We start from the raw sequence: 27224 nt of genomic DNA on the forward strand, positions 1-27224 counted from the left end.
CTTACAGTTTCCATTCAGTGATACTCTACAAATTATTCACTAAAAATAGCCCCTCCTCTTAGGGAACAAAGGCAGTTATAGTTTCTCTAATTTCTCACCTACTTTTCCTGCATTTTCATTTCAATGCACAACACAAAGTTACACATCCCTCAAATGCCTTGACACTGCCTATAAAAGCAAGTACTGAAGACATTGCACTGTTATTAAAATATTAAATGTAATTTTGTTTCCTTTTTAATGTGAAAGCATTGTCAAGTTTTACTTATCCTTCCATTTTTAAAGAAGTGACTGAAGTTTGAGATGATGTATGATGAAGGAGGAATACAAAATGCTGACTGTTGCTCAAGGTATCTGCTTTGGAGGTTGGTTGGTTTAAGTATTTCACTAGAAGCCTTTTGTTAACTTTGTGTTTCTTAAGTCACCTAGCATTAATACATACATCTCCTTGAAATTATATATAATATGCCAGATACTGGTTTTACTGCAAACTCTGAGGTGTTGCTTCATGTTCATTAGGACCTGGGAACTCCAGTCTTGATTTCACAGCAGGTTTTGTTAGAGATGCTGGTTTGGTGCAAGTTAAAGGAGTCAGCAATCCCAGAAGTGACAAGATGTTAGAGCTAATCGACCAAAGATGGAAATCATGCTTAGCATTACACAAAAGGCCACAGACTTGGGCATCTGAGCTAGAAAATGCCAGATTTTTTGTACTGATGCAAAGTTAACATATGCACTAGGTGGCTGAATTTCTGGATGTTGTTCCCTAAACCCTGAATATTGTCCTCATGTAGACTGGATACAACAGAAGAGTTGTACAGTAAAGTGTGATGTTTCTTCATATGCCAACTTTGGGTAAGGATACCTGACAATAACAACTTATACTCTAATTTCAGCATACCACTGATTCATTTCGGCAAGTTACAATACATAGAACAACTTCCCTGTGGGTTTTCTTGATTTTCTAGGAAAAATAACCAGAAGACATCAATCCTGAATATTCAGTCAGCTGACATATGTAAGATCTCTAGCCAGATTAATGGTTACACTTCTAGCTACCTATATAGTTATTAATTCTTTAGCCTTTTAGATAGATTAGATAGGAGTGACATAATTTTGAAGCAGTTCATATGCAAGTCCATTAAGAGAAACCCAGTGTAATGATCCAAAGATCATTAAAACCAGTGGACACCCACTTACCATTGAATGGAGTCGCAAGTCTCAACTCATTTCACTAGACAAATAATGATCTACTATATAGTAAACAAGGATAAACAGAATTGCTTTGGCTTTAAAACTCCTAAAATACCCCTAAATATTTTCCAGAAGACATCTGGTAAAATAACACTTACGGTGAGCATGGACATACTGGTCAGTACAACAAAAATAATTGGAGCCTGTGACACATGAGGAGAGGCTGAGAGAGCTGGGACTGTTCAGGCTGGAGAAGAGCAGGTTCAGGGGGTTCTTACAATGTGTGTAAGTACCTGATGGAGGTGCAAGGAAGCAGATTTAGCAGCCTCTTCTCAGTGATGCCCAGTGACAGGACAAGAGCCAAGGGCACAAACTGAAATACAGGAAATTGTTTAAATATAAAAATACCTATTTACTGTGAGGATGCTCAAACATTAGAACAGGTTGCCCAGAGCGCTTGCAGAGTTTGTCCTTGGAGATGCTCAAAACCTGAGTGGAGAGGACCTGAGAAACCTGCTCTGGCTGAGCCTGCTTGAGCAGAGGGGTTACAGAGGACAACCTCCAGAGACTGCATTCAATCTCAATGATGATGCAATTGCAGACTGACCCCGCATTAATACTCGGCAAGGATAGTTTCCAATCAAAGCGAAGTATGCCATCAGTTGCAGAAAAATCTAAATTTCTACCACTTCCACAGAAAGACATTTACATCTGTTGATGCAGGTGCCTTGTTACGGATTTCTGTTTGGGTTTTCATGTATACCATAATCAAGGGATTTAGAAATTTTTGTCTCTGCTTCCACTAATATGGTATAACCAGTGACAAAGCATAAGCAAATGGCACAATAAACTCAGAACTTAAAAGTTGTCAAGCTCCTTGGCACTGTGGAAGCATGAATCCTCCTATAATGACAGAAGAATTACATTTTAGACAGCATATTCTAATCAACTTTGGGGGAAAAAAATAAATGCAAATTGCAACTTTACAGTAATTTTACATTTAATAACAACTTGAGTTGATACCTGGAAAGGTCCACTGCTTTAATAGCTGTTTCTCATACTACAGCAGCTTTCTTTTAATTCAGAAAGATAGTTTCAGCAGGCTCGAAGGCCCTGCAGTGCATCAAGTAAAGCACTTAATGCAAGTTCTCATCAATACAGTGAATGGATCACCAGTAGAATTTAAAATAGAATTAAAAGCTCCATCTTCCTTTGCCAGTGTAGCTTCAAAACACCTACAGTTCTTGTTTCATACATAAAAGAAACAGTTACATTACTCTATAGTTACCTAAAGTGTTGATTATATACAGACAACACATAAAAGTACACTACCTTTGTGTAAATCAAGATTTTACGGTTTATTGCCATTTGTTTACATTTTTTGCGGGGTATTTTTGGTGTAGCTTGACCTGAAACCATTAGACATATCCACATAGGGTTTTTTTCAAGAGTTAACTCTTTCATCACACAGTGATCAATCCTCTACATTCATCTTCTGTAGCTCTCTCAATTCCAGTTTTACAGAGTTTGTGAGGACTGACACTACTGAAAAAGTACAAGTTCAAACACTCCTATACAAACAGACAAACTAGACAGAATATTGCAGGTAAGGCTACTTTTTCCCCCCATTCTTTTTTTTCATATATATATAAATTTGTTTAAACCAGGCACAGAGAACTTTGGAACACACAATATTGAAAGCCACCTATGATAATCTCTGAAGGTCAGGCGCTTGCAAATTGCACAATCAAGCATTCATCCCTATAGCTTTAACAATGAATACACAGATCTTGTTTCCTCAGCACTCCAAGTGAATTGCACGTTAAACACAGTGCTTCTAAAACTGTACCGTATTTACCAGAGTAAGACTGCAGGTGAGATAATTCAGTGCCACCATGTTCTACTCAGCCGTGTGCTTTACTTCAACAGAGCTGACTGCTCGAAGGCCGGTCTCACAACAGTGAAAACGCATGCACAACTGAACCGAGGGCAGGCAATGGCAGGGCTCGCAGGTACAGCGTAGAGGTTCATCGTGGAGCATGACAGGAAAAAGTACTCTAACTCTGTGAGAGAACCAGTACTTACACACATAAATTAAGGAAAACTGCATTGTCAAACTGTACTTTTACATGAAGTTCAAGCACAAACTTTTCCCAAAATTCCCAATTTGCCAGAAAGCTCTGAAGAACATATCCCCCCCAGCAGACTTTAAAGATGTGTAATTCTGTACATTCAATTCCACATTAAATCACAAAATAAGCACTCACTTTTCAGCCACCTGTGAATTTAACAAAAAATCCCTCATGATTTAAGATTAGCAAATGCATTTCCAATCTCTAGCTCCATGTAACGTTACTAATAATATGTCCTGTTAGAGAAATTCTCAAAACATACATACAATAGATAGTGTGGATAAAGAACACAGCGAACACATTATCTCCATTCTCTCTAACAAATACCTAGTGACTATGTGCAGTGTTTTAATGCTGATGTTAAAAATTACACGGCTCCTCTTCTTCCAGCATCGTTTTATTTACTTGTAGCAAGGATTAGAACTTCAGAAGTGCAGATACAATGTGGACTGTGAAGAGTACAAATTAGTGCTTGTTCCACATAGGTGCTGCTATAGGTCCCTGCGGAGCCCTTTCAACAGTCACAAATTCATCAGGGTTGTCAAATGCTTCATAGTGGATTAGTAAATCTTGAATAGCACACTCCTCGATCTGGAAGGAAAGAAGAACAGTGTCAGAACTGCAAATGTATGAACTGGCTTTACTGGTCCTCAATGCCTGTCTGCCACAGACCTCCTAATCAGGGAGAAGGAGTAGATGAGGCCTTTGCGAAGGTTTAACAAAGAGGAACCTCATGAAGTTCAACAAAGGGAAATGCAAAGTCTGGCTCCTGGGAAGAACAAACCCAAGCACCAGCCCACACTGGGGCTGTCAGGATGGAAAGCAGCTTAGCACAACAGGATCTGGGGTCCTGGTGGACATGTTGACTATTAGCCAGCAATATGCTCATGTGGCAAAGAAGGGTGGCAGCCTCCTGTGCTCTACAAGGGACAGTGCTGCCAGCAGATTGAGACAGGTGATCCTTCCCCTCTACTCAGCACTGGTGAGACCTATTTGGAGTGCTGGGTCCACTTCTGGACTCACTGGAACCGGTGCAGTGAAGGGACACAGAAATGATTAAGAGCTTGGAGCATCTGACATATGAAGAGATGCTGAGCAGGCTGCAGTTGTTTAGCATGGAGAAGAAAAGACAAGCAGTTCAAAGTGTGTAAATATCTGATGGGAGAGAATAAAGATGACTGAGCCACGCTCTTCTCAGTGGTGCTCAGTGACAGGAGAAGAGGCAATAGGCACAGACTGAAATACAGAAAATTGTACTTTAATATTAAAATATGTTTTCCCTGTGAGAATGGTTAGACACTGCAGCAGGTTTCCCAGAGAGGCCACAAAGTGTCCATCCTTGCAAAAGCTGCCTAGACACAGCATTGAGCAAGCTGCTCTAACAGACCCTGCTCTAAGCAGGGGTTTGGATCAGACTATTTCCAGAGGCTCCTTCCAACCTTAACCATTCTCCGATGCTGTGAACACGTTAATTATGCAGTCAGTAGTCAATCTGTCTTTAATATAAGCCTACCTTATCAAACAGCAATGTGAAGTTATCATTAAATAATATTTTATATCATTATGTAAATGATACTAAGTGTACCAACACATAATTAATCCTAAAAACTGATCTCTGAAACAGCCATTTGAAACTCCTTGTGTTACTTCACAGCTGCAGCAGCTTAGCACTTTACCTGGATCAAAGCCAAAGGTTTTTCTCTGCTCCTAATAAGAGCAGCTTCTTGCTGGAGCTCTTCCTCTACAATAGCTGAAAACATGACAGGTGCCATCACAGGAGAGCTGGTTGGTGATGCTGCTAACCAAGGACTGCAAAAAAAAAAACCCCAACAAATGACATTATGAGGTAACATCACGAATGAGGTCAGCACAACACACAGAAAACAAGCTCCAAAACCTAAGCCAAATCTAAATCAAACTTACTTATGGCTTTCCAGCTGTGGAGAATCCAGAACATGGTCTTCCAGACCTGGGCTGCTTCTAGTGATGCACCTGGAAAAAGGCAGAACAGGAGAGTGAAAATCACTGAGAGAACATTTTCCAACATCACGTCTGTACTGTGGAGTATAAATTTACAGTAGGCAATTACAAACGTGTAGGGTTTTTTCCAGAAGAAGAGCATTACGATGTAAGCCTGGATTTGTCTCTAACTGTGATACTGTGATGCTCATTTCTGACTACCAGCACTTAATGGATTTCAGCTTGGGCGTTAGTTCTGGCATTTCCTAACATTTGAGCATTTGAACAAAGGTGCTTTTTTTGTTTTTAAAAAGGAGGTTTTTAACATGTAAGGTAGTCAACTGAGTTACGCACTAGCAGCACTGACTGTAAATGTTTAGAACTAATGTGAAAAGAATATGGTTCAAGATTAAAAAAACAAACAAAAACCAAACCAAACAACCATCCTGTGTTCAAATTAAGCATTTCATGTAAGAAAACCAGTGCTACAATAGCACTAGTAAATTATTTCCTCAAGTCTAAGACCAGAAATTATGGGGTTTCAGTATGTATTATTCTGCAACCACCTCCCACATTCATAAGAATAGCATAAAATTAGAATTAACAGAATTGAAAAAGAATTGACATATCAATAGAGCTCCCAACGGGAAGGTAATTTATTCAGTTGCAAAATGTTAACCTCTCAACAGAGAGATGCCACATTTGGTATACTGCATGCCTTAAGAGACAAGTTTATTTGTCAGAATAATCCTGTATCAATCAGAAGAGTGTGCCCTATTCTCATTACTCAGTACCTATTCTTTGGCAACTCTGAAAAACTGTTAGAGCATGCTATGAAATGCTGGCAGACTTTTTAAAATTGTTCTGTGGCATTGTAAAAAAACTCTAAGGGCGTTGGTATTTAAATAAATCGGTCTCAATTTTCTTTAAGGCTTTAGTAATCCTCTTTAAGTGGCCACAAACTCTTGGAAAAGAATAAAAACCTATAGAAAACTAAGAGAGTTCCAGTAACTGCTAAGTTCTCTGCCTGGAATATTTTCCCCAGAACACAAATCCAAGGACAACACGAACCACGGTTCCTACCGCTAAGCGGGCAAAAACTCTGAAATGCAAGATCCAGCACAACAAATGGCATTTCAATAAACCATGCCCAGCTTTTTGTCACAGAATATAATTCTGCACACCAAACAGCCAACGACTCAAACAACAGAATGAACAAATGTAACTTCTCAGGAAAAAATATATATATAACTGCAGCAACAGCTGCCAGGGCATAACACTGGACTTCAAAAGAGGCTTTCAACAGTGTCGCTCCCTTGAGTCAAACCCAGCAGATACATCTCCTGCCAGGACATACAGCTTCGGTGGGTCCACTGGGAAAGCACAGTTCGTGGTAGTCAAGGCGACCCTTCCCCTCCATTTTCAGTAACGGTGATCATATCATACACTAGTGGGACAGCCAGTGGTGCACTGCATGGAGAGGAAACTAAAGAGGTTTCCAAAAAGGAAGAAAAAAGGCATATGTCCAAAAAGGCCATTTACAGATAACCACTGTTCCAGAGCTTTGAAAGAACTGACACATAAAACAACAGCTCCATGGCAAGAGAGGTCAAATCTACTGCACCATTCTCCAGATTGAGTATCTACATAGCTGCAGTTCCCTTATTTTGACCTTATTAATATGCAATGCTTTTTCCACAGGTATTGAAGAAAAGTTAAAAAATGGAAAAAAAGGTAGAAAATCAATATCTTGTAATTTGTTTTTCTGTTTTATCTGCAGCAAAAGAAAATCAGTGGCAGCTTAGACAATCCTATTTTATTTAGGAAAGGTGTCGGGTCATGCCAGACAAATGTGATAAACAAATATAGGAATTCTGTAAGACCCTGAGCCATGTGCCACGTAACAATTTACCTTTTGTAAACAAGCTGCTGGATTGAGGGGCTTTGGGATTGTAGATTAGCTGTACAAAGTCCAAATGGAAACCAAACACTAGTGGTGGTCCTCAGGAACCAATACTGGGTCTGGTGACTCTTCCCCTCTATGCTGTATTTGTCAGTCTACATTCACAGTACCATACCCAGTTCAGGGGCTCCTGAATACAAGAGCGATGCTGTCAGGCTGGAACAAGTCCAGTGAAAGGCCACCAAGATCAGGGGCTGGAGCACACACCAGAAAGAACTGTGTTTTGTTAATCCTGAAAGTGGCAAAGGGGAGATCTCATTGCTGTCTCCAACTACTTAACTGGAGGGTAACAGAAAGATCAGCAAGAATCTTCTTAGAGGTGCACAGTGGGAGAGTAAGGGGCAACATACACAAGCTGCAAAATAGGAAATCTCAATTAGATAAAAGAAAAAAACCCAATCCCACTATGGGGATGATCATACACTGGAACATGTTGCCCAGAAAGGCTGGGGTATCTTCCTACCTGGATGCAGTCACAACACAGCTGGACCAGACAACGTGATTTAATTTGTCTGACTTTGAGCAGGAGGCTGAACTAGAGAATCTAAATTATTCTGTGATTTCAACAGCAGGGGACTACGTTTTAGCTGAAATCTAGATAAATGAGCTTCCACCTTTTACTGCACTTTAAGATAATAACATAATAAAAAGCAGGAAAGAACCACAGAAAAGGAAGGAAGGAGAAGAGGCAATAAAGGCGGTTTTTCACTTGCTGGTTTAATTAGGAGCATGTTTGAACAACTTACTCAATGCCTTTACCCTGGTATCATCTCTCAACTTCATTTCTTTTTCCACCCGCTTTAATAACGCTCACCTTCCTGCTCATTTGACAGTAGCCAACACCTACCCACCCCGTTTGACAGCTACGCTCTCCTTCCCACTCACAATCCAAAGAACTCACAGCACTGCTATAAATGAATGCAAGTAGATTGTGACTCAAAACAAACCTGTGTCACTACAGATAAAAACTTATTTCCAGAGTAGACTTCTAAACAAACAAGCAAGCCAAAACCCCCAAACCACCACCAAACCACCCACAACAGAAATTACCAAAAACTGGAATTAATAGTTCCAGTGTCACAGCACACTCTAGTGATCAATTAAAAGATAAGTTTAAATACCTCTGTCATCTCCCTCAATTTAAATGTGGCTTTAAAATGTAGGAAGCAGTTTAGATATTTTGAAGCTGTATGTACATGCATACATCTTGTGTTTCTTGCTAGCACTCAGTCCAGATATTAAATCAACTGCAGACATTTCAACATGCTAGATTAATTCCTCAGCTGGCATCAAAATAACTAGGAGAAATGGAACAGACGGGAAACGGGAAGCTAGCATATACAGAAAAATGGAAAAAAAGCCTCAAAAATAGGGAGCTTGGAGACCTGGGAGTCTTGCAAATTAAAGACTGATGCAGAGACATAAGTGGTTCTGCATGGCAACAAACCAGCCAAGTATCATCAGTACTGAACCAACCTGATGAACTCAGCTGGCTGAACTCGCCATGACTCCTGCGCAGCCACCGAGATGTCCCAGCGCTCGGCTCCCCGCTGCTTCTTGAGGATTTGTTCACTTGAAGCCAGTTCAGGTCTGGTGTCTCCTTGATCTAACGACTGCTCTCAGAAAAGAAACACAAAGCCTGGTCTCCTGCAGAACCTCCTGGGTTTTGCTGTACCATTTGAGTCATGTACTACTCATTAGCTCATTATTAGCCATGCCAGAACTAGGCCATTCCCATGCGAAGCCACAAAGACTTGTTTCCACTAAGACTCTTCACTGCTCCCTGGAGTAACACAGTGAAGACAACCCAGGCTGCCACAACAAAGTTAAGTCATGTCAGGCCTATGTTTTTAGCTTGGATTATGCGCTCCACACGCACAGCTGCACAGCACAACTCTCAGGGCTGAGCTGTCCCTGGAAACAACGCAGCCACATCCACACAGCCCAGCTTTCGGGCTGATCTGCCTCTGGCCTGAATCCAGTTCACATCTCCACATTCATGACAAGGTTCATCTACAGACAATTTCTGGGTTGCATAAACTGGAAGGTGACAGTATTTGGAAGAGTGCTTATGCAACCACCAAAAAACCATCATTCAGAGACTTCAGAAAATTGTCAGTTTAATGACTGCAGTTTATCCAAAGAGAAAAATCAAAGCAGGAACAGTAGCCATGCAAGTACCTTCAGTGTCACGTCAGTGAGTCCAACATCAACAGATCAGGATTACTTATGCTCTACACACATGCAATTTCCTCTCCTTTAAAAGGAAGAGGTAAGGGTGTGGATAATTAATCTTCATGGAAATAGTCCTGGAATGCCGCAGGCAAAAATCAGAGCCTATTCCTGTGACAGGAATTACACAGTCAAAGAATAAAATTACCTCAAAGTCAACTCCTAACTTTCAGATGGATGAACCTCTATATACCTAATAGAGAGAAATAAGCATCTTCAGACACAATTCAAAAACAACCTGAAATAACTCTGAAAGTGTCACCTCTTCCAACTGATTACAGTCAATCTAGTCATCCAGGCTCCCACTAGCTTAATGTCTCATTTTCCAACAGCTAACGGCCTGGATTCAGCTGAAATAATCCACTTCGAGAGCACGCAGACTGGCCAGACTGCACAGGCTAGACAGAGCAATGCGAAAGGAAAATAAATGACTTTATGAAGATCACAGAGTAGGCGTGAGAAAGCTAATAATAGCAACCAGTGCAAATTCCCTTATCACTAGCCCTCACCATCTCCCATATGACAAAAAAGTTTTTTCATTTTGCTAGCAACAAAATTAGTGATACCTGTTTTCCTGCAGATTTGTGCTTTGTGTCCCTACATCTCCACTCACCACAATAACTTCAGCTTTATCCCTCTCTTCGTGAGGAATGCCCACTCATCACACACACCTTCCAAATCCCTCCTACCTCTCTCCTCTAACACCATCCCACACACAATGTTCCTGTATTTCTACCCTCATTTTGTTCTTTATCTATCAATAGGACACACACACTACTTCTCTCCTAGGGGAGCACCAGTTTCTATACAAGCTGAGAATCACAGAATCACAGAATCGCTCGGTTGGAAAAGACCTCTGAGATCATCACGTCCAACCGTTCCTGTCTACCCCCTAAACCATATCCTTAAGTACCTCGTCTACCCGCTCTTTAAATACATCCAGGGATGGTGACTCCACCACCTCCCTGGGCAGCCTGTTCCAGCCTCTGACGACCCTCTCAGTAAAGAACTTCCTCCTTATCTCTAACCTGAACCTCCCTTGGCACAGCTTGGTGCCGTTTCCCCTTGTTCTATCCCCCATCACCTGGGAGAAGAGACCAGCACCCACCTCTCTACAACCTCCCTTGAGGTAGTTGTAGGTGGTGATAAGGTCTCCCCTCAGCCTTCTCTTCTCCAGGGTAAACAAGCCCAGTTCCCTCAGCCGCTCCTCATAAGGCTTGTTCTCCAGACCCCTCACCATCCTTGTGGCTCTTCTCTGAACACGCTCCAGAATCTCAACATCCTTCTTATAGTGAGGGGCCCAGAACTGAACACAGTACTCGAGGTGTGGCCTCACCAGTGCCAGGTACAGGGGGATAATCACCTCCCTGGACCTGCTGGTCACACTGTTTTTAATACAGGCCAAGATGCCATTGGCTTTGGAATCAAGAGGGAGGCCAAGCAGAACTCTCTTTTCTTTATGGAGGAGACAGCTTCTCAAGCGGGATGGAACAAGAGTTCACACAAAAAAACAGGGAGGTAACGGGTGTCAGGGCTCTCTGTGCACCAACAGGCTCTGCAAACTCTCCTCATTCAGCACAGCTATGTAAACTTGAGTCAGGCTGCTATGAACAGAGTTGAGCTGTAAGGAAGAGCTGTGCAAAGGCTCACGGGGGCTCCCTCTTTTTACTCAGGAACTGCATTTAAGCTCAGTCCCTCAGTCTTAGGCCTTTCTTGAGCTACGCTGCAGCTATGCCCAAGCCCAGCCTGCTCCTGATGCTGTTCAATGTCACTGGTGATGGGGGAAGAGATGCAGGTGGGTTGGCAACTCAGTCATACAGACCTTCATGAGTAAGGCTGAGAAGTCTTTCCTCCACTTAGACAGTTATTTTAACCCAAACCCAGTACTACTGGAGATAGCAAGAGGATGTGTGGCTAAAACAATATGAACAAATAGCAGTATTGTCTAATAACTAGACAAACAATTCACATGCACCTCAGAACAAGTTATTTTGGTCCTTAGAATTGTAGTCCTCCAGTAATTATAATACACAGACATAACCAACACATCAGTATTTCAGTAAGTCCTCTTAATTCATAAAAAATTGCACCTAAACAATTAAGTCAGATTATAAAAAAACTCAGATTAGGAAACGCCAGAACTCTGTTTGAATAAACTGAGTGTATCCACTCAGTGGTTACACAGAAATACTACTAAGCAAACTCTGTTTCATGCATGCTATATCTGAATGCTAAAGAATATCTCATATCTACAGAAATTAGAAAAAAATAGGTTTATAAGTTTTTTTTACGCACACATATACACATACACATTTTGTTTGGAGTCTGAAGTGTTTATGTCCACATACATACACACACGTGTCCATATATATATGGACACAAACATTTCAAACCTGTAACAGAATATTAGCAGTGTCATTAAATTGCTTCAGTCTTTAAGTTTCCTGTTCATAAGACTATTCCATTCACAAAATCTTATTAACAGAATCATTAAGATTGCTTACAGGATTTCTTTTCTATTGACAATGTTATCCTTTTTTATTTCAGCAGAATTTAAACAGGTTATTATGGTTCTTGTGTAAAGGTTGATCACTTAGGAAAATACTGCTCTCTCACCTCATGGTGTTTTGGGCTGATGAATCCTCAGTTCCTTTATATCCAGCTCTTTTGATACCAGTACCAGGTGAATTATTTGCACTCATACATTTTTCTTCTTCCATTACAAGATCACGGAATGACTTTGGCAAAGCAGAATGTAATGAAGATGACCTTTAAAAAACAACACCACAAATTCATTTTATACTTGTACTTTCCAAGAATCCACATTGGTCCATGATTCAGACAGCAAAGAGAACCTCTTCAGTTACTAAAAATAAAAATACAATATTACTTAGCTTTTGTAGCTCACCATTATGCCTGCTAGTCCCCATCTGCTAAAATATGTCATGTTGGGTCAAATCAGTAAACATCAGAAAATAAATACCTGTGATAACAGAACAAGCCAGTGGTACGGAAATTTCATTAGAAGAAACAAAAACAAAAAACCCAAAAATACAAAAAACACACACAAAAACCCAAAACCACCCCACCATCTATTCCCCCATCCTTTTCAAAAAACCAAATTTATTTTCACAGACACTTTGTCTTAGGTCTACCTTTTCCAACAGCATCATTCCTTGAAAAGCGTTCTCATAAATTACACAGTGCTCTAGCACTTTCATTCTTATATGTCAGTTTACCACCATGAAAGTAGAGAATAGCTGATCTTTCCCCAAGACTTTGAGTTACTCATACTGGCTCGAGGTTCTATAGATCACTTAATCGACAGTGAAATTCATAAAACTGATAGGCTTTGTTTTCTTATACTTGCCCAAGTATAATGTGCACGGTTACTGAACTAGTGCTCGCATGTTGTCTTTCAAAAATAAACCGATATGAAAATGCAGTGGTTCACCATCACAGCTATTCTCAACACTCTCTGATCCAAAAGGCTTTTTATTTACAGAATTCAAGGTAGTTACCATTAGGCTTTCCTTTACCCATCAAGACTTTGAAATTAATTCTTCGTACATTTGCTTACATTTAACTTTACTAAGCATAGCAGCCCCACTCATTACTAAACATACAAAATACATACTGGAAGAATAGCTCTGCTCATTATCTACTCAAAGAAATAAGTGATCAACTATAAACACTGCTGAAGTAAAACAAGATTTCTATACAATGCTGTTTGTGCAGCTACTGTACGAAAGGAAGCATCTGAAGGCAGAGACTTTCAAACCACATCTATGTGGTAAACAAATTAAGATAACAAACAAGAGGGAATTAAAACATTGCAACACTGTATCTGGTATCTTATCTACAACAAAAGCATCTGAGAGTTATAAATATGATGCGTTAACCCCATGCTAGGCTAAAGTCTGGGGGTTTTTTAGCTGTTGTTTATTCCCTATTAATATTGCATGAGCAGTGTGGAAGGCAAAGAAAACAGAATGGGAACCTCCAGATGCAGGGGTCAGAGTCACTCTGCACATCCTCTATTCCTACCACCAGCTGGCACGCAAGACCAGGCAAGTGTTTGACCAGAACTTCCCCAAACTTACTACACCGACTAGACAAATGGTTCCCTTGGGGTCTGCTGGCACCAAAGCTTCTTCTGTACTAACAGCTTAAGTAGCCTACTCATTTTAATGGAAATTCTGTCCAGCAATCAGACCCACTTGCAACACAGTAAATAAAAAAAACACAAACAACAAAACAACCAAGCAAAAAACCCAACCACCCCAAAACAATTCTCAAAAAAACCCAACTCTGCATCATTATCAGCTTGTGAGCCTATCCAAAATAATTACCCAGGGCTTAAAATGGTTCAGCTTAAACTGGTACAAACCTTCCTAACAGTCACAACTCTAAATTTCAGCTTGTCCTGCCTGATACGCTGTCATTTCTAACTAATTTGTAGCATTAGAAAAACTAATTTATACATCTTTTCAAAAGAGTGGAATATGACTAAGTTTCTCTAAGCTGTAACTGCAGGACATCAAAGCATGAAGTTCCAAAACAGCTGCTGATGTCTCAGTGTAAGCTGGAATGAATACTGACAAACTGACAACCTAGACATTAAAATACACAAGTGTCAGCTCTCAAAGAGAGACTTTAAATTTCTTTATGCCTCCAATTCTTGAAAAGCCATAGGCTCTTCTGAGCTTAAAAATAAAACAACCCAGAAAACACTTAAACAAATCAACACCACCCCTCTCCCTCCATCAAAGTAGGTTTAGAGAACTAACAAAGCTAACACCTAGCTTCTTGCAGGTGTTCTCAAAGTATTACTTGTGTGATATTTTTCCCCCCTTCTAATTTGCACTTTTTTTTGAAAGGAGAAAACATAGGTTCAGCCCTCCCAAAACTATGAAACTGGAGGTTACTTTTGGTGGAAAAGGTAAGACATTGTGCATGATAGACTGTCTTTTAGTGAACCAAAAAAGAGCCAGAAGGTCCCACACCCTTCTGGCAAGTGTGCTCACTACATATCCAAGATGAATATTAAATTTCATTGGAACATGGATTCTATGGCTTTGAAATATTGCATGTGTGGAAAGCTCAATCTATTGCCAAATGCACTCTAACAGCCCGTTGTGAATTTACAGACTATAACTTTGCAAATACAGTATGAGAGCAGATCAGTAACACAATTCTACAAAAATACTTTGAACAACTAGCAGGGGCAATCAAATAATTGACGACTTGCCAAAAGCAGCTTGAAGTTTATTCATCAAATGCTCTCTTCCAGCAGCTAAACATAATTTTCAATATTCATATACCTCCCACTGGTTCTTCGCTTGAACTCCTGAGCTACCGGCATTTGCCAGCTCAGCAGCCAGAGGAACGCTGCAGAGGAACGCACAGAACCACGCGCGGTGACCGCATGGGTGTTAGACTGGATTCTGTCCCCCTCAAGTACACCCTGGCCTTCCCACCAAGATGGTCTGTGTAATACAGTAGAGCCCAGCTACTTCCAAAACCTGTTTAATCAGAACCTTAAGAGCACGATATATTTTCTAGAGAGAGTTATCTACATATATTGAAAAATCAGCCCATACTTGCTTTTTAAATGAAAGGAACAGTTCATAGGCAGTTGGTAGTTTAAAATTAAACACCACCCAATAGGTAAAGAATTCTCTACCAGAGTACTGGTAGATAAATTACTGATAAATATTCTGTTACTGATAAATATTTTGAACACCAGTTCTATTTTCCCATTGTTATGTTCTGGGATATTACTGCTATTACTATGGTCTTCAACTAAGGCAATAGCATACCAACAGGTCTAGGAGGAATCTCAAATAAATCTAAAGGCACTTCAAACTCAAGGTGCTGAGCATAGTAGTGTCCACCCAATAAGTAACGATCAGGTAACAGATAACGAAATGGAGCAGAGAAGCAAGCAGTTCTAGATACCGCCCTAAAACTTTTGACATAGAACATCTCTCAGGAGGCAACTACTGTCAGGAAGCAGCTTACCTCTTCCTCAGCCAGCTAGTGATGTGATTTTTTTTCTCTCCATGCACTCACTAAATAACTAACAGGCTACGTGTCTGTTTTGAACTTACAAGAGGACAGCACAAATGCAAAGACTCCAGTAGATGCTTACTACTCATTCTGAAAGGAGCAACCAAGTCATATAAAGGATCAAAGGAAAGGGGGGCAAAAGACAGAAGAGACTCTAATTAAGAGCCACATTAGACAGCTCTAATTGTGGAAGATTAACCTATCCTTTGACAGATATACTCACATTTCACTTTGAAATCTATCCAGTACAAAAGGAGAAATACTACAATAGCATTTAAAACAGTTAAATTGTCTAAAAAAACCCAAACTTCTTTTAAAACAGGGTGACTGTGGTGGGTATGCAGCAAGCTTTGTTTTCCTCTGAGGCACAAACAGGTAGAGACAGGAGACTCCATTCTTCTAGGGTACCAGTACGGAAGCAAGCTGCAATAGAAGTCTAGACCTTCTTGAACAGGAAATGAGGAAGAACTGCCCAACATCTACCTCAAGTTAAGAGCATGCACATAGGTATTTATCCTGTAGTAACTAAATACATTAAATTTGCATAGCTTGCAACTTTTACCGTCACGCCTTTACACTTTCATCCAATACCAACTGTAAATGTGAAGAATGAAGCATGAATTGGGCTAGCACCTCACTACATTCATTGTAGTAAACCTAGCTCATTGAGCGGATGATAAACCATTTTTCTATTTGATACAGTGATATTATCTTGAACATTTAATTTGTGTGTAATCAGCATTAAAAGTAAATTTAAATCCTTCCACCACCATAAGAATTTTTAGCAGCATCTGTCAGTCCCTCCAGATCCCAGCCATCTAGATAACTTTGGTATCTATAATTTCAGTCTATTTTTGCTCTACTCCAGGAGTCATTTTAGCTCTTTCCCCAGGAAGGGCTAACATTTTCTCTTTATGTTTCTGACAGAGGAAAAACAGCATTCATAATGGTTTTCAGTAACGTCTTCCTGACTGAGTTTCAGAGCTTGTGCTCAACCTTCTTTTTCTATACTTCACTTTGATACCATCTGCAAATACCACACCACACACAGGCAAGAACCAGATGGGATGCAGTCTTCTGACTCACTACAGCAAAATTTCAAAGAACTGCTAAAATGCAACCACTGCATTTCCCTGAACCCTTTGAATTTTCAATTACTACCAAATGTAGATACAAATAGTCCAATGCTAGTCTTTTTAATGAACAGACTCTAGGCCATTTTTAGTTAAGAAACTGCTTCTAGACAACTATTCAATATCAAAACCCTCCAAACAAAAAGAAGTGGTACTTAATTTATAACTTACCATGCATTTCCTAGTTTTGCAACTTTCGTAGGTGGGGGTGGTGTGGTTATTAATGTGGTAGGCTCTGTGCTGCCAGTTACTGATCCATTATCTTTTGCTGCCAGGGCAATCATTTTCCTTTGCTTCTGAGAGAGCTTGATTCCATGAGATGCCATTCTGCTGTAAATTGATATTGCAAAGAGCAAGATGTAAGATCAGTGTCCTTTGAGATGACTCACCTTTAATCTTGCAAATTAAACAGAGAAATACTTATTTCCTAGACCAAAATACTTTATCTAGAGTGCCAAAAGGAGACTGTAGGTGGGGAGGAGGGTTTGGATGGCTGGGGAGCAAAAGGAGCATCTATGAATATCAGAAGTTGCAAAGAAAAGAATTGTAAACTATTCTTCATATAAGATGAAAACATGCAGAGTAGGCATCAAGTCTCCAAAACAGATGGACTAGCACCAGATGAAGATGATTCCCTAATTCTGTGACTTTTTACAGACTGTCAGAAATATAGCTTCCTTAAACAAAAAATAGTATACATTTCTTATGCACGAATATATTATATACTCATTTTTTCTATTTGTAATAATTTGCTTTTTAAGTTATTTGGATTCTTCAGTTTTGCCTGTTTTGTTCACAGCTTCTGATTCAACGTAGCCAGGAGCCCTTTACTAGGGTCCAGGCCTACCGTCCCAGCTCTCCTTTTACAAGAATGCCAGAATTCAAAGGTCATAAAAGTCACCTTCAGTTCCCTTCCACACTTCAGCAGTTAAGAAACACTAAGTTAAACCCACTGCCTCCTGAAAAAGTACATTTATCTCCCTGTGTCTGTGGGATACTTCTCCAAGCAAGAACCACCCTTGCTTGTGTCTGAGAAAGAACTGTCAATACCGAGACATGGGCACTGGGGAAGGTCAGAGAACATGAGACAAGAAACAGACTTCAGGGTAAGTTACAGTACAGGACCACAGGGAACTTCCAAAGTGTTAGGGACCAGAATTAATTCTCTTGGGTTGGAAATAGGAAAGTTCAGCAGAGCAGGCCACTGATTTAAGCTACTAGTTTACTAGCTCGCTCTTTCACATTTCAACAGCTAAGACACGTTTTTGCAGTAGTTGACCAAACAAGACTGCAGTAAAATAAAGGGATAAATTTTCTGTGCTCACAGAAAAACACCATCAAGAACTGAAGTAAACAAAGCTATGCAAAAACAAACAGGACAACTTTTCTCCTCCTTGTTTTAAACTCTGAATTGCCTGAACCACTAAGTAAATTCATAATAGCCTGGTTTATCACACTTTTCTTTTATAGATTTTGGTTTTTTACCAACCCTGAATTTGCCTTTGGCATGGTTCCACATTTCTGCATACTTTCTTCAATTTCCATGATGGTTCTTAGATCCATAGCAGGAGGGCTGGCGGGGCTAAATGAAAAATAAAAAGTTACCTTACAAGGCACTCATTTTTACTTACATTCCACAGTTCCAGCCTTCACTGAACTCTAAATCATACATAAGGTTGGTAACCGGATGTATAATTTATGTCTGTTTCCTCAATTATGGCAAACCTCAAATAGAATGTTTCTGACAAAACTTTTATAAATATATACATGTTTAAGAGCACACTATAAAAATACTCTTAAGACTCATTATACTATGAAACAAAAAGATGTGAACTATGATTACTCAAAAAAATTAGGTACCTAAATACAGGATACTTATTTAGTAGTCATCTGCTCATGCTAAGTATTAGAGAGGCATTGCTCACAGCTCTTTGATGAAGGTTGAAGTAGATCTTTCTTTGAAGAATAGGTTTAAAATTATTTCACACAGCAAACAGAACTCTCTTTGCAAAATTTGAGCTCTGTACAAACACCAGTAAGGTTCTCAAACTTTAGGAATCGGTTTCTTTTTCATAAATGATCTAATTTATACTTCCACAGAAATGAAAATTATCAAACCCAGACATTTCCAATCTTTACATAAAGCTATAAACTAAAACCTGCGTACTTAAAGGCATTTATAAACTAAGCTGTGTTACAACTAGATTCATGGACAAGTTTTGAAATAAAATATAAGCAGCACTCCCTCTGTCTCTCCCTACCTAAACCAATTGCCATAAACTAAGTAGTGAATTAACCATAGGGAGCTCACACCAAACTCTGCTGTCACAGCTCCTCCACAGTAGCTCAACCAAATACAGTATGGTATTAATCCTTCAAACTTTCTACACAACAGTGTTGTCTGCTTTTTCTTGACATCATATCAGCAATACTAGAAAAAGTGAAGCAAGAGGACAAGGGAAACCCATAAAGGCCCAGTGACATTATAACAAAGTCCTATGGTGTTATTTGTTCCCCTTCCATGCAATCCTCTAAGTAAAAATAAATGAATGAATTTGGAAATAACTCTATGATAGCAGACGAAGGTGGAGCTTCTTTCAAGGAGTCTAAAGACCAAAGCACTGGTTGTGGTGTGTGTTACACTTTCTCCATAGACTAGGCTTGCACAAATACATAGCGAGACAAAACACAGATTCCTAATGGACCCTGCTCACCAGAAGATACACTTCTAATTTCTACAGCTGTATCACCTGTATTAGCAGCAAAGCCCATCAGCCACAAACCAACAGAGCCTGGGGAAACTGTAGGAAATCACCACCATGATTCCCTAAATTCTTGAACTCTTCTCTATTCAACCTTTATTGACAACTGTCAGAGACAAGATATCAGGCTAGACAGAACTTCAGTCTATCACTGTACTGCTCCTTTCTCATATGCAGATGTTGCTACAGATAAAAATCATGTTTTTATTATCGTATCAGGTAAACTTGCAGCGTTGATTTTCACAGACTATTTAAGTGTAAAGGCACGCCTTAAAAATGCCAAAGTACAATGGTGCTCCTAATGGCTTCAAGCATGGTCTGATTCTACAAAAAACTGCCAAGTATTTTACAAAGTGTCAACCAAGCAGGCCTTCTATAAAGAGATATTAAAAGTCCAGACTGGCAGAATGTCAAGGAAAAAAATAAATGTATCTAGTAATTGCTTTTCTCAAAGAAAAACTAGAAAATGTACCAGCTTTATTAAACTACTGAAAACTTTAATTCATATGTCAAGAAATTAAGCGATCGTTTTGAAGAGCAGATAGCTTTTAATAGCATGCACTACCAAGGGTGGAACAGTGATTGTGAGTTAGGAAGGCACTATTACTATTACTCCACCTGAAACTGGTTGCTACCCAGTTGAGAGAGCTTGCACAGTTGTTTTTGACACGGGGAATGGACTGTGGAACTGACTGTGTCAATGCTGATGATCCCTTGTATGGCTTCATCTCTTTGTTAGGCTGAGAGGGTTTCATACCCTGACTGCATGCTTTGTCCTTAATCTAAAAAAAAAACAAAACACAAAACCAAAAATAATGTTAACTAAGTATTCTCACATTTTTTCATTCAGAAAACTACAAACAACTTGAACAACGTGTGTAAGTTAAAAGATGTGAAAGGATACCTCAAAAATAGCAGTAACAAAGTGAATCCCTGATCAGTCTGCTATTTGTACATTTCCCTCCCACACCCTGCTTGACACTTCACTCTGAATCACTTAAGTCCAAATATACATCTTGATAGTGAATATTCACTTGGAGTTATTCACTTCTAAAGTCTTAACACTTAACATAGGCACAATTCTCTCATCTTTGCTAGTTATGACTCAGCTATCCTGGACCATACTTCTGTCCAACTACAGTAGTCAAAGAACAGAAGATTTTTCCTGGAGTTTTTTGGCTTCTGCTTTTGGGGTTTGGGTTGGTTATTTTTTTGGCTTCTGAACATCAGATTGGCTTTGCATTTGAAATGAAGTAGATCATGACTTTACATAATCGCTCTTTCAGTTTGAAATTTTCTGAACACGAGAGCATACAGAAATTCTTATTACGGTACCACATGAATAAATTACCCTTAGACTGAATACGGAATACTTATTTTTACTTGTTTTATCAGACAAAAATAACTACTTAAGGTTGCCTACTCCATTTTAAGGACAACAGCTTCTCAGAAACACTCCAGAATACAAACTCTGCTTTTGATGGACCAGATAAACACAAACAAATTGCTAGGAACACAGAAATCCAACCTCAGTCCTCTCTGGGTGAAATCCTTTTGTGAAGTCAGGGGACTGCAAGTCTCTGGGGCTACTCACTCCTGCGTAACTACCTTCAGAGTCAGATGTTAAGAGCTCTGGAAGTGATTCTACAGAGTTAGTTTTATCCAGTTTTACTGAGCCTAGAAATAAGAAAAGAGAGCAGAACTATTAAATCACAAAAGCCAGTCTAAACAATGCTTTAAAAAAAACCACCCAAAAGTTATTCACTCCATACAATAACCAAAAGTTTACCTAGTCCAGTATACTAGATTGTAATAAGAACAAGAAAATGCAAGACTCTCTTAAATAATTTTCACAAGATTACTCCCAGTTTTCTCTCTGTCTCACAGTTTTAGGAAGTAACACTGACACGTTTGTTGAAAACGAAGGCTTCTACCAACTTCCCAACAAACAGGGACAAATTTATTTTTTTATATTCTAGTAAATAAAGACAGACACATTAGCTGAAATGCTCCACTTATCAAAACCACACAGGAAAGTGTCTATTAACTCTATTTGATAAAATAAATGCTTTTACAGAATCTCAACTTTGGGCACAAGCTTAATATGACAAACAGGTGCTCAAACAAAACTTAAGAATTCACTATTCACATTCAACTATGGTGTTCACTAGAAAAGAAAAAAAAAATCTTTGCAAGATTTCCTTATTGAAGTACAGAGATCATGTTGCATTGCACATTAAAGTTTATGTTCTGTTTTTATACCCTAAAAGGTATAAAAGGAACCTCTTTCCAACTGACCTGTAGAGGCTGGACTCTGAATAATATCTGATAGATTATATCCTCCGGAGCTGTCAGACCGCTTTCGTGGCTTCTTTTTTGCCTTAGTTTTTGCTTTTTTGAAAAGGGCTTCCCTATTAAAAACAGAAACACCCCAAGATGTATTAAAGCTTCAGAACTACCAGTGTCAATGTCAAGTTTTTCAGACAACAGCAGAGGTTATACTTCAAGCAGTAATACCTGGTCCCACCAGCTATCATTAGCTGTTGTTCCTGCTCTGCTTATGCACTGGCACAACTATTTAGTACATTATTTGGGAGGAAAAAAAAACCTGGAGGAAGAGGAAAATTCTTTCCCATCTAGATCTGTTCACTGGCCTAGTACATTGCACAAAGACTTCTGCTGAGACAGTGGAAGATACAGCAGCTGCATAGGCTGGCACTGCCACCTAGGTCAGATTAAACCTGCTACACACCACAGCCACTGAAAGCAAACTACATCCACATCTCCACTTTCTTCTTTCTTGATTTCTCCTAAATTAGTGAAGTTCGATAACTCCATACTTGGTCTCATTTCTCCTCAACACAAATATTGCCACCAAGATGACACTACTTCTACAATAAAGCTGGTATATGGTTATGTTATCAAAGTGCCACATGTTCCTATATATGATATTAAGAAGAGTGGAATCAATTAAAAGGCATCTTTCATTTTAACAAGACTATTGGAAATTCAAAGTTACATGATTCGCAGCAACAATAACCCTATTTCAATAACTATATACATACTTATTTATTTGCATCAATACTGTAACCTTCATCACATGCCTAACTCCCAAACATTACTGAATGCTTGTTTTGCTACCTTTACTCATATGCTACTTATAAATTGAAAAAAAGTGCTCCTCTATAACATTTTAAAATACTTAAGGGAACTGAAAACAGTCTCTGAAATCTCCATTTTTCCTATATCTTAATATTTCAATTCTGAACTCAAAGGGAGTCAGGCACCCTCCACAAGGGAATAAATACCATATACAGCTCACCTAGTTGAAAATGTTGACAAAAACCAGATACTTACTGAGAATTTTGTTCTGTATTCATTTCTTCCCGTAAAAAGACAAAGTTCCCTCCGTCTTCGGGCTCTAAAGAACTTATGTCGGGTCCATCTGGATATGGAGTAATTACTCTCCTGACCATAGCTGGAATCTGTAGTTGTAAAAGCCGTTACATTAAGTTTCTCTTAAGTTGTATGCTAACAAATATACAATCTCTTGTAAAAGGACCAAAGCCGACTGTTATTTAAAACACTTTTACAGATTAATTAATTATTTAAGCAGCTTATAAGGTTAAGTTACATCTTTAAGCAAAACAGAGGGATTCTTTTCAGTGACAGACTCAGAAAGCATATGCTTCAGTTGCCTGTAACTCCTGACAAAAAGATGCTTCAAGGTTTTGCAAATATTCATCTTTTGCTACTGTACAGTTAAAGAATACTGGATTATACTGTGCCCTGGTTTTCCTTTTTGCATTAAAAGTTCAACTTTCATATTATTTTTCTCACTGCTTTCACAATCTACACGACCACTGTAGAAGTCTAATTTGCTCTCTTCTCCTTTCTTCTAAGTAGCAGAAGCCCTTTTCCATAAGTCTTGCTTATGTTTTTTTCACGCAACAACTGTTAATTACAGAACATGAATAGGTTTAATGTGTATAATTAATTCATTGAAAGGACACAACACTGTTGCAGCAGTGGCTAGTGAATAATGAAATATGAGCTCCGTGAGAGTGATAAAAGCAGCAGCTAACCTTAGCTTTTGAGGCAGATGTTCCACACTCAGCCTGTCAACTACAGACCCTGCAGGTATATAGTTATTACTGTTCTCATTTTAAACCTAATCAGCTTACATTCAAGTTGTACAACTTACCATTTTCCTGTAATAAACAGAAAGATCCTTTACAACTTCATCACTTAAGACATCCAGAGTCCTAAAAAAAAATAAATAAATACAAGTTTATCTTACCAGCTTAAAAAAAAATTATTTTTTTTAAAAATCATATTAATGAAAAATTCTAATGAAAATTTTAGATAAATCTCACCTACAGGCATTAATACCTATTCATGGTTGTCACAGAGGCAGGAAGAAGAAAGTGAACGCAAAATACAAACTACTCAATGCCTTTGTTGCAAGGCAGGATTGAAAACACAACCTTTCCAGTTAGCCTATTTTTACCTAAGGCCACAGCCAATATAGACCATTATAGTTAAGTTACATTGAACTAGCCATTACTTTACCTATTTCTGTATACTTCAAGTCTTCTGACATGTATCTAGTACTCCAATACTATCTAATGCTGCAAGTTCTTCTATATAACTCAGCCACAACACCCCTTGACATTCATGCCAAAAAGCAACACTAAAGCAACAAGCTCAACAGAACTGTCCTGCCCACATGAGCAGCTGTCCTTGAACAAAGCTGCCACAACAAAGTTCTGTCACAGGTGTCTCAGATTGAAAGTTTTGCTATCCAGTATCAACATTTTCAGATTTCCACTAAAATGCAGTTTTAATTGTAGTAACAATGCTGCGTGTCCTTTCCAGGCTGAAGACGAAGCAAATCTGAATTCAGAATAATACTTCAGGCAATGTTATTAGATTTATGCTCTTCTCTCCAAAACCAAAGGTTAAAATGTTTATACTTATAAACATGTGAGAAGGAAGATTGTTAATGTGAATGGATTCCTGTATCTGTGACACAAGCAGAGCAGTTGTTTGACATAGCAATGACATGCTGGCATTCTGAGCTGGCTTAGAGCTTCGAGAGCTTCTACAGGTAAAAGGAAGCTCACTGAATTCAAGAGGTTTTTCCCCGTAATTCAAGCTCTTCATGCCAGATTGTAACACAGGGTTTTGTACTACAGAACTGGCACAGTGTGTACAGATATTTAACTAGTTTCTCTCTCCCTGTTTGGCAAAAATTAGCCTCCCTTTTAACTAGCAGCATTGAGTTGCATTTTAACATTTAACTGCTGCTATTAGGTCTTCCAACACGTTTGCCTTTTTGGGATATTTTAATTTAACATCTACTACATGAACATTCCTCCTTACCTTGCTTCAAGCAGAGCTGCCATATTGAGTCCTATGAACTGCAAGCAGGACAGTTTTAACTGGTCAGCATTATACATTGCTGAGAACTCCAACAGCTCAGCAGCATTCTTCAAAGTAACTGCAAAGAAGAAACACAGGAAACTAAATTGGCTGACGTGCTGCAACATAATGCAGCGTTTTTTATAGGACTTATTTAAAAGCATCATACACTTCTCCATTCCCAGAAAAAATACTAATGCTCAAATGGCCATTAAGTACAGCAAACTCCACATAGCTTTGCGGCAGCTTGAATGCAATGGCTGCTCCACAGAAACAGAAAGTCCCTACCTACAAATCTATCAGTTTCAGTATTTTGAAACTCAGCAGTCCAAAACAAAGTGGAAAAAGAAAGTCAAAGCAGTAAGTTTCATACACAGCATAAACAGTTCTTAAAGCTGCAAACGTTCCTTTAAGAGGGGCTAAGAAAAAAAAAAGGGGGAGAAGACTGAAGGGGTAGGGAGAGAGAAAAAGGAAAGTCACTAAGAAACGCTAAGCAAAAACTGTATTATTTTTTAATTCTCTAACTCCTTATAAAACAAGTGGAAGAACTCACGTTTTTCTGCAATGGCTACTTCACAGATTTCTTTGAGTCTGGATATAAGAAGCTGATCTGCTACCACAAGAACATTACATATGAATTCCACATTTTGAGAATCTGGAAAACAAAGCACTATGTAAACACCGTGGGCAAGTCAAATGCAACTGTAACATATGCAGCTTCAATGAGATTTTACCAAAGGACAAAAGTAATGGGTTTGCAAGTTTTTATGGGATTTTCACAGCACAAAGAATATCTTAGAAGAGCAGAAACACTCATTTTTTTGAAGCAAGAGAAGGAGGAAAAAGGAAAATTGCAGTTTGACAAACTAAAGAAAAGGTACAAAAAGGCCTGGGGTACAGCTATCACCTTAAAATAAAGAGCGAGCCACGAAAATTTGCATCTTCTACACAAAGCTTCAATGCAAGCATATTAAGTATTGAACTTCTATTTTAAATACATAAAAATTGCAGGAGCTACAGTTGAACTGAAAATACATTAATAGCACCTTTTATGGCAAGAGCTTCATCTGTATACAGGTAATCTACAATTATCTGCAGTATGTCAGAATGGATTGGCATTTCCAGAGCTGAACAACAGGAAGCCTGAAAGGCAAAAGGATGGATGGATGAATAAATAAATAATTAAATAAAATGAAATAAAATAAGACAGAAGAGGCTGATTACTTGGAATAAAAAACAAAATTAAGACAGCAATTATATTTAGCAAATTAATCAGACTGAGGGTCACATTTTCAAAGGTAAACAATTATTTAAGCATTTGCACAAAACTTGAACAAGTTCTTCAATTAAGAATTTAGTGATTAAAATCTGCCCAAATTTCTGAATAAATACCCACTAAACAGTTCAGTGTTTCATCAGTTTGAGCGTCCTCTCTAACAACCCTCCCTGATTATATGACATTATCCACAATTGTTTAAAAGTAGAACTATAGGAATCTCTGTGCCAGTACTGAACTGCTTTCCTTTCAAGACAAAAGATCTCGTGAAATCACAAGTTCCCATGTAAGAATAAAATGAAAGTAGCCATTACTGTTATTCCCTCAGGACCGTGGCAAACCCTTTGTTTGAAGAACATCTTACCCATTAAGGAAAAGCCTTTGTATGACCAAACATTAATTAATTATTAAACTGTGTCACTGTCACCACTCAAGTTTATGCAACATCACTGCTTAACAATTTTGGTTTATTTCAGGTGGTACTGAAGCAAAGCTTTACACAAAAAGATTTCTTTTACTTTGGAGCATGACACTAGTACTGACATTGCCCGTCTGAAGATTAAAAACCTAGTATAGACGTTAAGATTTTTATACAACGTGTAGACCACTGATTCAAAAAATACTCATTTAAGAATTTAGTATGATTTAGATTTCCTTACAAAATAACTGATACAAATTGATACAAATAGGCATTCAATAAAAAAAAATATCAATCACTTGTCTTACATAGTTTCGGATGTTTCCTCAGGGATGACTGAGGAAAAAACAGCACAGTAACTTAGAGGACAGATAAAATTCTGTTATGCAGCAGGAAAGAACTGCCAGTGCTTTGCCAGGTTCTTAGGTTTACACATTGCCAAAAAGCCATAAAAGTTGAGAAAACTCTTGAACACTGCTTCAGCTTTCAGTGTCTGAAAAACACTTCACCATTTTCGCCTTTCCTCTCTCCCAACAAGCACTGTCGGTATTCAGACACTTAAACAGAGGCATTTAGTAAAATTACTATGTCCAGAAACAACCAGGGCATTGACACATAGAGAGCAAACAGGAACTAAATTAAATCAAAGATCTACACCTTCT

General features: G+C 38.8%; 1 protein-coding gene across 3 annotated transcripts in view; it reads right to left on the reverse strand.

The window, feature by feature from the left end:
* Nucleotides 1-3618: 3618 nt before the first annotated feature.
* Nucleotides 3619-27224, reverse strand: part of IBTK (inhibitor of Bruton agammaglobulinemia tyrosine kinase) — a 42534-nt gene continuing 18928 nt past the window's right edge. Inside the window, exons 15-28 of one of the 3 annotated variants that reach the window (XM_010191727.1) lie at nucleotides 25915-26011; nucleotides 25422-25523; nucleotides 24830-24947; nucleotides 23649-23709; nucleotides 22802-22929; nucleotides 21743-21855; nucleotides 20973-21121; nucleotides 20063-20226; nucleotides 18172-18264; nucleotides 16854-17009; nucleotides 12094-12246; nucleotides 5247-5315; nucleotides 5000-5132; nucleotides 3619-3914 (exon numbers count right to left, since the gene is read on the reverse strand). In XM_010191727.1, the coding sequence (XP_010190029.1) occupies nucleotides 3789-3914; nucleotides 5000-5132; nucleotides 5247-5315; nucleotides 12094-12246; nucleotides 16854-17009; nucleotides 18172-18264; nucleotides 20063-20226; nucleotides 20973-21121; nucleotides 21743-21855; nucleotides 22802-22929; nucleotides 23649-23709; nucleotides 24830-24947; nucleotides 25422-25523; nucleotides 25915-26011 (1662 nt within the window). In that variant the 3' untranslated portion in view covers nucleotides 3619-3788. Of the gene's footprint in view, nucleotides 3915-4999; nucleotides 5133-5246; nucleotides 5316-12093; nucleotides 12247-16853; nucleotides 17013-18171; nucleotides 18265-20062; nucleotides 20227-20972; nucleotides 21122-21742; nucleotides 21856-22801; nucleotides 22930-23648; nucleotides 23710-24829; nucleotides 24948-25421; nucleotides 25524-25914; nucleotides 26012-27224 lie in introns of all 3 variants that reach the window. The other 2 variants (XM_010191726.1, XM_010191728.1) reach the window with 2 other exon arrangements.

The sequence above is a fragment of the Mesitornis unicolor genome, unplaced genomic scaffold (genome assembly GCF_000695765.1).
Source record: "Mesitornis unicolor isolate BGI_N332 unplaced genomic scaffold, ASM69576v1 scaffold3609, whole genome shotgun sequence".
Lineage (NCBI taxonomy): Eukaryota > Metazoa > Chordata > Aves > Mesitornithiformes > Mesitornithidae > Mesitornis > Mesitornis unicolor.